Below are 17,799 nucleotides of genomic sequence, written 5' to 3' on the forward strand. Positions count from 1 at the left end.
GGCCTGGGAGGAGAGTGTTGGCAACAAGAGCAGAGCTGTGACAGTGAGAGAAAGGCTTTTGTTCTTGGTGTACCAGGAGGATGAAACATCCAAGGCCAACAGATGTGTGCCTGACCATGCGGAGATGGGAACTTAGGGAGTATGTCAATTCCCCTCAAATGCATGTTACACGATTGGCTTTCAGTACCAGGAATGAGGTATGGATGTTCTGGCAATTGTTAGTTGCATTTTTAATTGGTGTTTCATAGCTAGTAAATCAGACTTACTCCTGACTAGAAGTGAGAACAGATTTCTCTCTCTCTGCTGTGCTTCTCTGAGTGTGAAACTTCATGCTGAGCACACTTCTTATTTCCCGGAACCTCTACTGAATTCACCATTATGCTAACACCTTCTATGCTCCTCTTTACATAATTTTGCTCCCCAACCTATGCTTAGATTAGAAAGGGAAAGTTTCTTTATGGAACACCTTCTGGCAACAATTTGTTTCCTTTGCATCATGGCTGTTACTATTGTGTAGCTTATGGCATTGTGCCTTAATTTATCAGCACACTTTGGTCCCAAGACCATATTGTTATGCCTTTAAACGTATTCCTGCTTTCCATATATACTGGCTGGCTGAACGTTTTGAAATAAACCTTCATGGATGAATTTATATAATCTCGGTCTTCATTGTGGAGTCACATTGGCTTCACAGAATTGGAAGAGCATTTCTGAAGTTAGCTGCCATCCATCACTTCATGTTGACTAACAAAGGTCCATACGACCAATGGGGAAATATATTTGAAGATTTCACTAAGCGATTGATGTTCAGATACCCGCGTTCCAACACTACAATACTGCCATACTTGGAATGTGCAGTGCAGCACTTTTCTGCTGGATTGTTATACTTGTAGAGGGACTGATTGTTTGGGGCTGGTGGATAGCAAGATGCCAGCTTTTACAGCTGCAGTATTACATTTCAATTTTTGGCTGTGTGTGGTAAGCCAATGGTGAATCAAAATATAACATTCTCCACCATTTCAGCAGAGATTCCAAGAAAATCTACTTCCAGTTTAGAAAAAAATGCTTGATTCCGTTTCAGTACTTATTTCCTTTCCTAATAATTTTTTTCACTCACTTTCATTTCTACATTTTCTACATTTCAAGATAGCTGATTGACTTGTATCAAAATTGTTCCTAACCACTGTCGCTGGGTGGCCTACAACTATATTGTGGTCAAAATATCAACATAAAAAATATATCATCCACTATATTAACCTTATCACAACATTACAAGGTATGTTTAAGGACCTGAATGTGGAATTAAGATTGGTAAATATATATTTATCTTGACGAGGTACTGGTAGAAGATGGAGTGGATGCAATTGTATTGCATTTCAATATATTGACCTCAATGTAGTGGGATGCAACTCTGTGGTTACATGCATGTTAATATTGTGATAAATGTGTGAGTTATTTCTTTTGTGTTATTCCCATTTTTCTATACAATTGTCCTAGGTAATGGTGTCTCTTGATTCACAATCAGGAGTTTTTACCACACTGACTTCAATGTTGGATATAAGCAGCAGCATATAAACATGGCAGGGTGTGATGCAAAGGAATGACCCTCATGTGCCAATATGTACCTCCCCAAAAAGTATGTAAATGAATGCTACATTTAAGTTTAACTACAGTTGACACTGGTATATGAGACCAGAGCGTAACTCTTGCTGTGCACTTGTGAACCACCAACAATCAATATAGGTGGAAGTCAGTGTACTCGTATGATATTGCTATTATATTCTTTTGTTCATTGAAAAGTTTATTTTTCATCTGTTCCACAAGAAATTTCAAGAATAATGGGATTTTTTATGATAATTTGATCTATTGAAGGAATTGGTAATTATTTGATGCACACATTTGCTAACCTCTTGATGTTATTTTTACAGAAATAAAACTCTGTAATGAAGTTAATAAATACCATTATTTAGGTTTCACACTTCTATTATTACAGCACGGTGTATATATTAAACTTCTAAATGATATTAACTTTGTCACATATGTTAGTCTTCTGAGCCTAACAACATTGTTTATAACACAAAAAAAGCTGAGCAGCAACTGTTGTGTTCATGGAAGATCTCTGAAAATCTACAAAGACATCAGGATTTGATATGTTCTTCCTAAATAAATGTGCAGTATACATATGTCACATTTTTTGACCTGGCTTGGAAGCACACCTCCTGATTGACCTTGTGTGATCAGCAAAGAAAGAGCTTTGAGTAGCCCACTAAGGGAGGGGGGTTTGCTCCACCTACATTTTGATCTTCCTTTGTACAGCCTTTAATTGGCACAGTTTGTGTGCTTCGTCTGACGGAGCACTTGAATAGCATGTTTTGATTCGTTATTAAGCTTATGCTCAGTAAATTAGGCCTGAATTAGTTATGGTGACAAGCCAATGATATCATGTGTCAGATGCCATAGCATGATCTCCTTATTTTGAAAAGTTATGGGAAAAGGCAGTAGGCCTGACTTATTCATTGTGAAAATTATTTGGTGCAGTGAGATTTTAAAAATTATAATACACAACACATTTATAGATAGAGCACATGAAAAATTTGAAATTTTACATTACAAACAATAGATAGGGATACATGAAACAGAGACATGTGTAGTAGAAGCACCATAAAAGTGTGCTTTTAAAAAGTGAGATGAAGGAAACATGTGTAGAACAATATTAATACATATAAACAAAGTTGTACTAATGAAACTGATTCTTATTAATGGAAGTTTGTGCTAAAATGGAGTGGCTTAGTAGTATGGTGCCTCTTGATAATATGCATCATATAGAACAATTGGTGCAAAAATATGTAAACAATGAATTAGAAACACGATATTTTACAGACTGATATTAGAGATGTTATAGAATATGAAAATATTCAAACGAAATTAGAATTCTGTATTTTGAAAAACTTGCATTTACGAGATTAATGTGAGAAAAACTAGTGTAAGTAGGACATTTTAACATTAAACATTTCATATAGTAATACTCATGAAAGTTTATACATTTTTATGTGAATTGATTCAAATTCATTACAATTAAGGGAGAGTTAAAGCTTATTTAATATAACCATGCAATGCTAACATAAAGGCCTTTCTTTCTACTTTTGAGATGCTTTTTCATTGATGTTGTTCTTTCCCCTGATTTAATACAATGGATTTTTCTTTACAAGTGAAATGTAACCTTGCTCTGTACCCTACTGTTCCTTGCCATGTTTTCATTACTCTTTTAATGTTCATAGAGAAATGTTCCTATGTGACTGGAATTTTAGCTATGACCTTAAATTCACAACTTTGTATTTCTTTTTAGCAAAGTCAGACCTATGTGGACTTGCAAAGTTTCATTTCTCATGACAGTCATGGGAAAACCAGCTCGATGTTTCATTCAATTAAGGTGACATGATGTGCCCATAGCCATGTGATGGTCTTTTGATGGTGGTGTGATGTTACCCCACTAGGACTTTACCAAAGAACTTATAAAAGAGTAAACCCCAAAGGAGGGGCACTGCATACTTTTTTGCCTTTTACGCAGACATTTATTAATTTTCTTTCACAGGCTTTTACTCTTTGAGATGCTTTCCAATGCATGCTACATCGGATTATAGATGAAGATGCTACTCGACTTTTTTTTTTTTTTAAAAACCTTTATTCTTTTAAGTCAGGGACACAGCTATTCAGCCGACAACCCGGAGGTACGGCAGCTTTAGTAACACAACACAAGCGAGCGTCCACATTTCACTGAAGGAGAATCAAGGTTCTGTTTTAAATAAACCCAAACCCCAACCTAAACACAAGCAAGGCGATAAGTACTTAAAGCACAAAAAGGGTTCCCAGCAGGGGGAGCGAGCCCCATTTCGACCAACGGACACAGGTCTATAGTAAGGGAAAGGAGGGGAAGGCAGAGACTCAAGAAGGCAAACACATACCAACAAAGAATACAAAGCCGGAAAGAATGCTAAGGGGAGAGCTGCTCCTCAGGCGGGTCCGGGTCTGGGGCCAGGCATATGCCCCCTCTGTACTGGTTCCATCGCCCCCATATGGTGTGCCATTTCCGGGGGCGCCCTCGAGCACAATACACTGTCTTCTCCCTAAACATGCTCCAATCCATGTTTTCCATCCACGCTGTCAGTGTGGGAGGCCTAGTAGAGCCCCACAGGTGAGCGATGTCGCGCTTAGCTACCATGTTCCCTAGGGTCACCCACTGAGTCTGTGCCGCGTCATGGTCAGTAGGACCCCAAACATTCAGGAGACAACACCGCGCCTCCGGCTGCATGACGATGCTTGTCACCTCCCCCATCACATCGTGGACACGCTTCCAGAACTCCATGATCGCACCGCATTCCCAAATAATATGTAGGAAGGTGCCCACCATACCACAGCCTCTCCTACACAAGCCCTCCTCAGAGAAACCCATATGGACCATCCTAGGCCCTGTCACGTAAACTCTATGGAGTATTTTAAGCTGCACCAGCCGCAGGCGTGCCGAGATTGCGACCTCCTTTGGAGAAGAAACTGCAGACTGCCAATCCTCATCATCTAATTCGAGGCCATCCCTAGTCCATTGATCGCGCAACCCTAGAAGAAGATCTGCCCGAACATTAATTAGTTTCTTATAAATGAGAGAGATCGTACTCTCTGACATATGGCCATCCAGGATCCGGTCCTCTAACGGAGAGGACTCAGGCACCTTCTCCCCCTCTACAAGGACGGACCGCAAGGCGTGACACACTTGAGCGTATCGGAAGAACTCCGTGCTCCCTAGCTCATATTCCTTCTGCAGCTCCTCGAATGACTTCACCCAACCCTTAACCAAAAGGTCTCCAACCCTGGATATACCGATCAGGTCCCATTTCTCAAACCCTTTTGTATGCCAAAGCTTTCCCAGAATATCAGAGTCAAAGAACGGGGTGGCAAGGGTAAGTTTACCCTTCCATCCCAGTGAATCCGTCGCCACCTTCCACATGTGCACGGCCACCCTGGTGGGCCCCGTAAGGGTGAAGTCCAACGACTTCGAGTACAATGCTCTGTGGTAATTACCCCCGCGCAGCAACCACCGGTCCATGGCGTAGCCGGGGCTCAGCGCCGGACCATAGACACCGTGGTTAATCGCGCTCAACTGAGTAGCCCAATAATAACGTCGAATGTCTGGAAGCGCGATACCCCCGTCATACCACGGAAGCGTCAACTTAGCAATCGCTATGCGTGGTCGCCCTTCCCACAATAGCGCGCGCTGGAGGCTTTCGACCTCACGGAAATAACTGGCCGGGACCAATTCAAGGGTATTCTGTAAGGCATAGAGGAAACGGGGAAGAGACATAATTTTAAACAGGGCGGCGCGGCCAAGGAGGGAAAGCGGCAACCGCCGCCAGCCCGCCACGTCCCGCCGCAAACGTGCCAAGGGAGGGAGCAAGTTTTTCTCGTATCGTAAAGTGGGGTCAGTGGAAATATAGATCCCTAAATACAAAAAGCCCTGCCGGGCGATCTGAATCGAGCATCGCGGGACAGGCGGGACATCACCACACAGGACATACAAGTGTGACTTTCCCCAGTTAATAACAAGACCAGAGTTCCTACCGAAAGAAGTCAAGACGTCACAAACCACTATGAGAGATTTCGTAGGCGAGGTGAGGTATAGCAGAATATCGTCGGCATAAAGCGAAATACGGTCCTCGTGGTCAGGCGACCAACGAATCCCACGTATATCCGGGTGCCATCGTATCCACGCCGCCAGCGGTTCAAGAGCAAGGGCGAACAACAACGGCGACAGGGGACAGCCCTGCCGGGTGCCCCTCCCGAGCTCGAACGGTGTCGACACCCGCCCGTTCACCACGACGCTAGCAAGGGGCCCCTCATACAGCAACCTCACCCAGCCTACAAAGCCAGGCCCGAAGCCGAACTTGGCTAGCACAGCCCACAGGTACGCCCACTCCACCGTATCAAAAGCCATCGTGGCATCAAGGGCCGCCACAATGGCCGGCTCTCGCATCGTGCCCGTCCTAGCAATCACGCCATGAAGGCGTCTAAGATTCAGTGCAGTGTTACGGTGCGGGATAAAGCCCGACTGGTCCGGGTGGATCAAATCTCCAAGCACCCGAACCAGGCGGTTAGCAAGGATCTTGGCAAGGATTTTCGGCTCGGCGTTGAGAAGTGATATCGGCCGAAAGGAACCACACTTATCCCGGGGCTTACCGTCTTTGTGTATTACCACAATCGTCGCCAGTCGTTGATCGAGCGGAAGAAACCCATTCACCCGCGCCTCCATGAACATGGCGCGCAGGTGAGGAGCCAACTTATCCGGACGGAGCTTATACAACTCAATCGGCAAACCATTTGGGCCCGAGGCCTTACCCGAGCGCAACGCACGGATAGCACACGCCACTTCGTCAACAGTTATGTCCCCATCGAGGTCATCCCTATCTATGGCTGAAAGGCAGGGCAGAGCAATATCACGCAGAAGGTCGCACGAGTCCTCAGTCGGCCTATCAGAAACCGAGGTGTATACCGTACGAAAATAGTCCGAGAAACACTGGACTATACCGTCGGGGTCAGTGACAACCTCTCCCCCATCCATCGACAACTCCGGCACCACTCGATTAACACGCTCTTTTTTATCCAACCACGCCAACAGTTTCCCGGCCTTATCACCGACATCGTACAATCGACCCTGCTGCTCCCTATTGAGGGTCTTGGCAGCGTTCGTCACCAGATCCCTGTATTCCAATTGCTTCAAGCTCAAATTATGCTGTGTGGCCGCTGCAACCTCCTCCTCCAAGGCCACGTCTAAAGCCGCAATCTCGTCCTCAACTTGTGTCACCTCGGCGTCTCTCCGCCGCTTGGCGGCCACTACCAAGGAAAGGGCCTCCCCTCTCAATACAATCTTAAACGCTTCCCACAAGGACACCGCTGAGTCAACTGAACCCTGATTATCCTGAAAATAATGATCAACTGCCTTCAGCAACGCACTGCGCAGCTTGGGATCACGAAAGTACCAGGGGTTAATGGGAGCCACCCTGCTCCCCACTACCCGGCCAATATCCAGACGGGCCCACACCGGCGAGTGATCGGATATACCCCGTGCCATGTGCCTAGCCTCAGATACCAATGAGGCGTGCGCAGCCAGAGTGAGCAAGTAATCAATCCGAGAGAGACTACCGTGGGCCCCGGAGTGGAAGGTATATTGTCTCTGAGTGGGGTGCCGCAGCCTCCAACAGTCTACCAGGCCAAAAGTATCTATAAAGTCGGGAAGCCACTTCTGAGCCCCCCCCGGTGTCCCTGGGCGGCTACCTATCGAGCAACCCAGATCCAACCGCATTGAAGTCTCCTCCCACCACCAGCATCCCTTCAGGGAGTTCCAACAAGGCCTTGCCCAGATCAGCAAACGTGGAGGCCTGCAGGGCAGGAGGGACATAAACAGAAACCAATACCAACGTTCTGCCCTCCCACCTCCCGGCCACAGCCACAAAGCGCCCCCTATCATCAGCAATGGTGGAGTCAACCTCAAATGGTAGGGAAGCTCTAACAAGTATGCCCGCACCCCTGGAGCCCGAGGTGAACCCCGAGTGAGCAATGAATTTATAACCCTTCCTATTAAGTGCATAGCACGTATTCCCTATAAGGTGGGTCTCCTGCAAGAGGACCACATCTGGCGAGGTCCGTTTCAAGAATTGTAGGACTATCCCCCGTTTAATACGATCCCCTAAGCCATTAACATTCCAGCTAATTATGTTTAAGCCCCTATCCCCCATCCCCAAACACAAAGAGACCTCCACCCCCCCCCGGAGAACCACAATCGGACAATACTGACAACAATGACTACGCCTTGCAAGAAAAGAACCCCCCCCAACAACAACCCCAACATCCCAAATCACCCCCCGCCCTGCACCCCTGCGTCAGCTTGCAAAGCCCCCCTAACTTGCAGTGTGCCTGTCGCCCTATCAAAAAATCTACAAAAAGTACCCCAAGGGAGGAAAGAGCTCCCATCTTCCCCCCGCCGCCCTCCCAGTACTGCAATAGGGTGGTAGTCACTGTCTGGGGGTCAAAACAGACCGACACCGGAGGTATCACTCCTGTTCATCCCGGTCGCCTTCCGCTCCAACCACGTGGTCCCCGCCGGGCTGTCGCCGAGGGAGCGCATCCAACCAGTCCCCTGCCATGTCCGGCGATTCGAAGAAGAAAGTCCGATCCTCATACACCACGCGTAGCCTGGCGGGGAAAAGCATGGCGTATTTCAGGTCCATCTCCCTAAGCCGCCTCTTCACCCCCAGGAAACTCTGCCTTTGCTTCTGCACCATCTGGGTGAAGTCGGGATAAAAGCTCACAGAGGCATTCTGAAAAGGCACCGGGCCTGTCACCCTCGATGCTTGCAGGATAGCGTCTCGGTCTCGAAAATTGAAAATCCGGGCGACAATCGGCCGCGGGGGGGCTCCCACCTTAGGCCTCCCGCCAGGCACTCGGTGAGCCCGCTCAACCGCAAAAAACTTGCCGAGGCCCTTAGGCGCAAGATGGTTCACCACCAAGTCCTCGACGAGTAAATCCACGGAGTGCTCCTTCGAAGTTTCCGGGACCCCAATAAGGCGCACATTGTTGCGCCGGGCCCGACCTTCAAAGTCTTCGAGCCGGCGGGCGGAGAGGTCATTCGCGGCCCGTAACTTGCGAACCTCAACCTGGAGTTCCGAGACATCATCCGCGAGGCCAGTAGTCTTGAGATCCAGGGACTTGACCCGGTCATTGGTTTTGCCCAGGTCCGCGCGAATCAAGTTGACATCAACCAAAATCATGTCCACCTTGTGCGCAAGGGTCTCGAACTGTCGCCCAATCGATGATTGCATCCCGTCAATCGCCCCCTTGATATCCTGCAATGATAACTCCGAGGCTGGGGGTGGATCGGCCTTCTGTGCTTCCAGCAACTGGCCCGATCCACCAGGCGACCCCTTCTGCTGGGCATAGCGATCCATATTGTTGGATTGGGTATAGCCTCCCCGCCTGGTAGCCTTAGACTTCGGCTTGTCTACCTCCGGTTTGGCCGACATCTCGAACAGCAGGGCGGTCAGTTACAAAAAAACGTCCCTCGCTCAGCCAGAGGAAACTGGGTCAACTAGGGCTTCAACAGCCAGCCAGGGTCGAGCGCAGGTCTTCCAGATATCAGGGGATCGGCACGAAGCACTCCCGGGCCAGAGCAAACAAAGGGCGAGAAAGCGAAAGTGAAAGTGCAGCGGCACCCGTCCGCCAGTTCACACCTCCCAAGGCCGCTGTTGTTCAATTAGTGGCCGGGCATCCTGCCAACGCCAGCCCCTGGCATCCTTCGGAGGTAGGCCGCACTCTTCCGCCATGCACAACTTCGGTTCCCGGTGGGCGATCTTAGCCCGGACAACGTCAATCGCCCCAGCTGTGACTCATCTACAGGATTCCGTGCATGAAAATCAGGATTTAGGACAGGATAATTGCAGGAGGGCGCGAGGGTCGCGGGAGCTCAAGCCTCACGCGGCCATCTTGGTCAAGCGCTAGGCTCCTCCCGCTACTCGACTTTTTAACTCTTTACTAACTTTGGACTGTCTAGCCTATGTTACAGTTGGTGGCATATAGACTGAACTTTATGCCAAACTTTTGTTTAAACTTTATGTTAATGAACTCACCCTTAATGGACCCCAATTTAATTATTTCTATTCACTTAGAGATTGAGCTGTTAGTCTACAAGATATCCTTCTGCCTATTTGGTGGTTGGACTCTGTAATTCAGTGGCTATTTTTGATTAAAACGCCTGCTTAAATGCTTGGCATTGTTATTAAAGCTGATATATTTCTAACTGAACTGCTGAAGCAATTGCTGTTTCTGATGAACTTTGCCTCTCTAATACAATTGCTCATATTTTAAATCTTTTTGAGCATATTATTGATAGAACATCAGTTGTTGCTTCTCTTATTCTGTGTAGTGACTGCAGAGTTATTTGTTAGTATCATTCTTACTCATCTTAAATTCTTTAGGAGGTTGGGACTTCCAGTTGCTATTATCTATATCTATAGTATGGTTGTGAGATTGGTGTATTTAAATTTGATTTCCAATCTGTGACTTGGCTGTCAATTAACGGTCCTCATTGGACAGCTAACAGTGAGTTTAATCTCCCTTATTTCCACCCCTGCTATCATTGGAGAAAGATTCATCAGTGGATCATGGCTTCTGTGGTAAATTAAATTGTACTGATCATCTAATCGTAAACAGCCTAGTACAGTTGGAGGATTAAATGAGTGTAGATTAAGTAACAAGACAAGAATATATATAAGTGCATTTCCGCTGGATCACGTGTTAAAGAAAATAGGTCTGTATTGGTAGATTGTTATTACACTGTGGTCACTATAGGCATTTTGTTACACAGATTTGTACAAATTACCATAGTAAACAAGTCTTTTGGTGTTTCTTACCTTCTCCGAAGGACAGCAGCAGATTTGCATTTTGGTAATCGCATTAGAACCTTTTATCGGTAGTTGTTTTGTTTTGGAAAAAGTATCTTTGTACCTATTGGTAATTTATGCGTGTCTGCCAGATGTTTGCTTTTTGGGAAACCTTATTCTCAGTATAGTAGGCCAGAGTTGGTTATAGAGAAAAGCCAATGATGAAAGCTATAGGCTGAATTGATGCATTGGAAAAAGGTATGTCCAGTGCAGTAGATGAGATCTATTTAATATGAAAAGGAGTGACAAAGGCAGTATGCCTGACATATTTACAGAGAACAAATAAGTCATATGCATCGGTTTGGGACCGAGAAGTTCTCACTGATTTTAATTGAATTGAATTTATTGTTTGATGTCTATGAATTTGTTATTTTATCCACTTTGCCCAAGTAAATTCACAAGGGTGATGGTCATTTAGATCACTCAATAAAAGTGTTTGATTGACATGTTGTGGTTACAATGACCAGGATAATCCTCAACTGACTGTAAATAAATTGTTGCAGCACTAGAATCCTGTTCATGTATTGACCTGAATAAAGTAGCGTTGAATTGATGGCTGACCTGAAGGTGTTTTCCTGATTGACCCAACAGGCCCTGCGACCGTGGCCTGCTAAGGAGAGGCCAAGTAGTATAAAAACCAGTTGGGCTGCATGCATAATGAAGGACCACAGGATGGGACTTAGAGTCCCAGCCATAAACATTCCTCAGCTTTCACCCATATGTCCTACTCGATCTGCTCTGTTATGCTGCTTGAGGTGGGGCAAGTAGGCTTAAACTAGCTTATGGTTATTCACATACACACAGATCTGCTCCCCACCCCTTTCTATTATCTCTCTTACTCTCACTCTCACCTCTCTCCCTGTCTTTCTCTCTCTCACACACACACTCACACACATGCACAAATAGACACAAACACCACATAAAAATACACCAAAGGGGCTACAAGGTGGAATTTCTAGTCCAGATAGCAGCATTTCTAAAATGTCCACTCTCAAGCTGTTCCACACAGTGGGGTTTCTGACTGCATCTCTGGTCCCACACAGCCCGACTCCTGAAGCTTTCTCCCCCATGTGATTTTCACTGGCACCTGATATGCGTGACCTTAGGAATGAAAAGCCTGATGTGGGAATACAGATGAACCCAGGAGTAATCCATTGGGATATCTAATGCCATTCAGCAGCATTTCTGAAGCTTCTTCCCTACTTCCAGTAGCTGTCTGCTCCTCTTGTCTGTTTGGGGCAGGTCAGCGAAGATAAAAGCTGGGCCAAATGCAGGTTCGTCCAAGCCTGTCAGAGCCCATAAGATTCTGGCTTGTGCCTTTCCTCTTGGATTTGTATCTCAAGTTTGGGTATCCTGCATTTGCACTCCACACTGACATAGCAGCTCTTGCTTCGACAGCTAACTACCTAGACAAAGTCTACCCGATATATTGTTGTTACTATATGTATTTTTTAATTAACTGCTGCTTTGTTTCCATATTATTTTGTTGTGTTTCCTGGAGGTTATAAGAAATACATTGTAAAATGTGTATCTTTTTTTCGAAAGTAATTCTCATGCTGCACAATGTACACTATTCTATTGTATTATAGAATCTACAATATTTATGTTTTATGAAAGGTTTCCTGTTCTTGATCTGAAAGAAGCAAAAAATAGTGTGATTGGCTAGCAAAATATTGGTGTCACAGAGGTATCATCAGACTGATGATAGTCCCTTTAAAGACATGTATTGTTAGTGTAAGCGAGAGGATTTTGATCAACCTATGATGAGCCATGACCAGCTCTTTTTAGGTCTCGCCTGACCCAGCGCATGCGCTGGTCTGGCGAGACTTATTGAGAGGGCTCCAAAAAGTGCTACCAGGCCAGCCTAGTGCTACAGTGCATGTGCGCGGACGCGCGCGCCGCGCTTTACCGCGATTACTTTCACTTTCGCGGCCGTGCGGCCGCTTTGATGTGTGATCGTGATCGCAATCACTTTCACTTTACATAGCCAATAGGTCTCGCTTTTGGGACCTTATAAGTATTTAGTTATGCAACTGTTGCATGGCTAAACACTTATAAGGTCCCAAAGGCGAGACCTATTGGCTATGCCAATGCTTGTTGATAATTACTGTCGGTAAAAGACCTAAAATTGGTCAACATAAGTTGTGAAAGCTTGTATACATTATATAAGTCAAATTTAGAAAATCCCTCCCTCTAAAGGTTTTATGTCAGAATATCATCTACAGAAATATCGTCTGACATAAATATCTTGTCAAAAATATTTTGTGCAAAAATGCCATCCCGTTGGATGTAGATTTTCTATTGTTAACTACAATGAGGCTATGTTTTTCTAGGTGACATAGTGGACATAATATTAATGTAAAGATACATTCTGTAAATTATATTCTGGTACATCGACCCTTGAAGTCTGAGCAGAATGCTTATTATTGTACAAAAGACACTAAATGCATACACACTCTTACACTGGGGACCACACATTAATTCACATTTGAAAGTATCCATTGCCATAACGTTCCAGAAAAGAAGAGAAACAGCTGTCCACCATCACCCTCTTCTATTACACAATTTTATTATTAAGATTATTGGTGTGTAAGAAGTTTTTTTTTCCAATATTCGGACAAGTCTCAACATATTTGCCTTTCTTTGTTCATACCTGAAGATTTTGTACATATTTCCATTAAAAAAACTAAATGTTTTTGCATTTTTTTTGTCAGGTTTGTGACCAAAGGTTTGGAATCAACCTCCCGCACAAGTTTAGGGTTCACAATTACAAAGCACCAACATTCTGTGATCACTGCGGCTCTCTACTCTGGGGAATAGTAAAGCAAGGACATCAATGCAAAAGTAAGTATTCTGACAATTAATTTTGACTATAAGTATGAATATCTGTTTGATTCTGGTAGCACCACAATTCTCTATCAAACAATTCCAACAATCACCTATTGAATTTCACATAAATGTACATGGCAATTAGTATCTTATACTAAATGTGTGTTACACAGCTGGAAGTCAGAGGGCGGTTAAACTTCCATAGCGCACAGTAGTGAGCATATCATTTTCAGGATACCCCTTGCAATAGCATAGTAACACGGCTTCATGAAAATAGTAAACAAAATGTACTCCTATATTTGGAAAAACAACAGTTGATGGACAGAATGCAGAACAATGTCATACATTCACCCCAGTACAGAGATCTGGGCCTAAATCCATCGTTCTTTTGCTCACAATGCCATTCCAGTTTGAACCAAGCCATATGCAAATCAGTCTTGACCCTGTGCCTCATGGGAACAGTCCAGCCTGAACTGCCAAGCCAGGTCCTCCCTGGACTGGAACCAAGCATCTTAGGACCAGTTTCTGGTCCAGGGAGGATATGGCTTGGAAGTTCGGGCTTGACTGTTCCCATAAGGCACAGGGTCAAGACTGATTTGCATATGGCCAGGTCTAAACTGGGGTGGCATGGTGAGCAAAAGAATGATAGATTTAACCCAGATCTCTTGACTGGGGGTGAATGTTTTGATTTGTTCTGCATTCCGTCCATCAATTGTGTTTCTTTTGCTTTCTCGCCCTAAGTGCGCCAGGTATGCCCAGTCGTGGTCCTGGGCTCACTGTGCCACTGGAATCAAGCTATCCTGGCTGAAGAGGGGTGAAACCCCGAAACCGGTCCTAGGATGCTTGTTTCCGGTCCAGGGAGGACCTGGCTTGGCAGTCCGGGCTTGACTGTTCCCATGAGGCACAGGGTCAAGACTGATTTGCATATGGCCAGGTCTAAACTGGGGTGGCATGGTGAGCAAAAGAATGATGGATTTAACCCAGATCTCTTGACTGGGGGTGAATGTTTTGATTTGTTCTGCATTCCGTCCATCAATTGTGTGTCTTTTGCCTCCTATATTTGGAATACATTTTTAGTTTTGAAATTGGTACGATTTGGTAACTGCAACTGCAGGAGTTTTCTGTCAATAGTCCAATATATAATTATGTGTGCATGCATAAATATAACAGGTACACATTTATGCATGTGTAAATTTATCACTCAGGTATATTTGCATTTGGTAGACTTTTTGTGTTTCTCTGCAAGGAAGATTTATACCCAGGAACAACTACTTTCCCCTACTCCTCCACCAAAGTTGGGGCTGTTAAGTCCCAATTTATACCTCAGACAGGGCCTTACTCTTGCTCTTGACAGTAGTAAATTACAGACCATTTTGGTGGTTGGGATGTGCCTGCCAAATGTTTATGAACACCTACCACCTCACATGCGCCTGGGTGTTCAGTTACTTTTAGGCTGATTTAATTTTGGTGGATGGCTTGTTATTCTGCCAGAGTGACAGAGTAAATTACTCCGTGGCCCTGATGGAGGGTTCACCTGCAAAATGTATAAATGACTGCCAAGCTGGGGCTTATTTATAATGCATTGGCAGGAACCACCATCACAGTGATTCCTGTCAATGCATATTTCTGTTTGGTGCAAGGCTCCGTCAGCGGGACAGAGGCCAGCACCAAAGAGGTTCCTTTTTTATTTTCCAAAACAGAATCCCTAAAGGAGATCTTCTTTTGAAAATAAAAAATACAATGCTCCCATTGCCTTAGGAGTCCTCTCCCATGCTGAGGGGAGCATTTAGCAGTTTTCACTTCCCCATACTACCCAGGTTTTTTTGGCAGTGGAAACTGCCCTGTAATTCCATCCATTTAAATTAGGCTGGCGGAATTACAGACTTACTCCAGACAGAAGTTGGAGGGGCTTAATAACAGTGCTCAGCATCCCTCTCCCTCATACCTGTTTCCCGCATCCACAAAAGCTGTTCCAGTGAATGGTCTTTCTGCTACATCGCCGCTAAGTCCTGGAACGACCTCCCACAACACATAAAGACATCCTCATCTCTTCTCAACTTTTGGATGAAAACCTGGCTGTTCATCTAGAAGTTCCATAAGGCCTCCATTCCACCTTAGTGCCTGGATACACTAACTGGTGATTAGCCGTGCTCTACAAATCGAAATAACATAATGGCGGAGGCAGAGTAGCCTCTACCATGATTAACCAAAAGGTCTGCCCACATGTAAATTTGGTGTGAGGATCGCATTCTTAGCTGTAAGGACACTCCATCTCCCTTGCAGCAGAGTATCCTTACCTCCAAAAATTCAATCGGGCACTTAGACAGGTATTCTCTTTATCAAGCACTCAAATCCCAACTCATTAAATGATAGCTTACTGGTTTCATTTTACATGTCTATTCATGATTTTAAGCTAGTACAAAGTAAGTTATTTCTCCACAGTGAAATATATTTTTGCTCTGGAAAACATGTAATTGTGGAAATGCACATTTCTGCCTGATTTAGTTTTAGCTTTTGTACCTTCTAGAAAATGGGCATGAGTAAATATTGGCAAGAAGGAGTACACTTGAAAATCTATGCATATTCTTACTCATATTCTTGGGGATATTTGTGGTCCCACAAAATTCAGAAATCTACTGCAAATAGAAGACAACATTTATCAGAGAGGATTTCAATTTGTAAGCAGTCTTTTTTAAATCAGACTTCATGTGATTACCCCACTAACCTAGGGTTCAGTCAGTCTATCCCTGTTTACCTCTCCCGCTCAATACTTGGTATAAATTGGGTCAAATGTTTCTCATGTTTCAAATCTTAGCCCATGAAATTGAGAGGAAACATTGGTTCTCACATCCATTTGATTTAGAGGGGGCCCACATCAGTCAATATGTGTCTAGTCTTAAAAATCCCAGGAAATATTTAGTGCTATTTTTAGCCATGATTCGGCACTCGTGAGAAGCACATGTGCCTTGAACTCTCCCTATCATGCTGTTTAACTTGACTTTGAATGTGAGTCACACTCGACTATTGCAAGCCCAGCTGATGAATGCTTCCCAGCAGCTGGAGGAGCTTATCTGGCCAGGCGTTTACTTTGCTGTATGATCCCAGGAACTTCAAGGATACATTAGTTTTGGAATTGGCTGAAAATGTGGGTTTGAATTATCTTCTAAAGCCAGTAGCTAGATTTAAAGTTCTTAATTTGGGTGGGAGGGACATCCACAAGGGGTCTCCGCTCCAGAGAATAGTTGATTTTTGGCAGCTGAGGTTCTAAATTAAGGCATTTCCAATAGCAGTGAACTTTTGGTGGTGAGTAGTTTGGTGAGGTAAGAAGGACTGCCATTGTAGGTGACCTTATGTGTAAGGCAGTACATTTTGAATTGCATTCTTGCAGGAAGTAGAAGGTGTGGGATTTTGGAGAATGGCAGTGTTGTAGTTGAATTTTCGTTTTGGATAATGAACTCGTCTGACTGCTTGCTGCTGAGTGTTGATGGCACACCTAGAATGGTGTTTATGGAAGCCTTTGAGGCACACCACACCTAGAGACGGGGATAAAACAGGATTCCCGATATATGCATTAAAGTTACAGCATTATAAAAGGACGCACGTTGTGTGTTTTTCTTTGCACTCAGGAGAAAGTGTCTTCTTCTGCCTTCTAGTCCATCAGCATACTGCAAGACAGCAGGAGCCATGGAACAGCCAATATGCCGGGAGGGCTTGGGAAGGATAGTACTGACCAGCCTACTCTCCCCTTGCTCACTAACATTCCTTCCCTGCCCATTCTCTTCCAGGAAGGTACACTGGCTTAGAGCCAGAGAGCAGGAAGTGGCGAAGCGTAGGGAAGAGGTGACTGTCTATGGACCTCGAGAGATGGGCGTACACGGGGCTTCTCCAGCATTTCCCACAAATTGATAGCCTATTTTACCTCACCCCTCATCCCACCTCTCACTCAGCCCTCTTACCTATAGTGCTCCATGAAAGACAGGGTTGCGCGGAATTGTCAATGCATCAGGATGATTTAACCACTTGCTCCGTCGCTCACAGTCAGTCGTCCTCAACAACCCCCCAACCCACCTTATTGCCAGCCAGCCTAGAGCGACATAGTAGGACTGTCAGTAGGCCATGATGGAGAAGAAAGAATAATATTGTCCCCAATTTTCTATCTGCTGCTACTGTTAATTTTGGATTGGGTGGTACACCTGGGGAGGAAGCTTGGGGAGGTCAGAAGGGAGGCGGTGAGTGGTAGAGGGAATACACAGTGTAGAAGGAGCAGATGGTGTGCGATAGTTCAACAAGTTCACTAGCCAAAGCAGAGTTGTATGTGGAATGTGAAGACATAAGTTTGAATTTTGCCTCCAGCCGCCTTTGTATTCCCTTATTTTGAAGGTAATACCTTGAGTATCATTCTTTTATGTAATGTATATTGATTTGATCTGAAAGAAAACTTAATTTTGTCGTGTGTCCTGTCTCATTCCATTAGATAAACCGCATCCAA

At 44.8% G+C, this 17,799-nt stretch overlaps 1 protein-coding gene across 1 annotated transcript in view; it reads left to right on the forward strand.

Moving 5' to 3' along the window:
• PRKCH (protein kinase C eta) overlaps nucleotides 1-17,799 on the forward strand; it is a 536,393-nt gene that overhangs the window by 307,121 nt on the left and 211,473 nt on the right. Inside the window, exon 6 of the mRNA XM_085626180.1 lies at nucleotides 13,196-13,325. Coding sequence (XP_085482306.1) covers nucleotides 13,196-13,325 — 130 coding nt within the window. The remainder of the gene's footprint in view (nucleotides 1-13,195; nucleotides 13,326-17,799) is intronic.

The sequence above is a fragment of the Triturus cristatus genome, chromosome 9 (assembly GCF_964204655.1).
Source record: "Triturus cristatus chromosome 9, aTriCri1.1, whole genome shotgun sequence".
Lineage (NCBI taxonomy): Eukaryota > Metazoa > Chordata > Amphibia > Caudata > Salamandridae > Triturus > Triturus cristatus.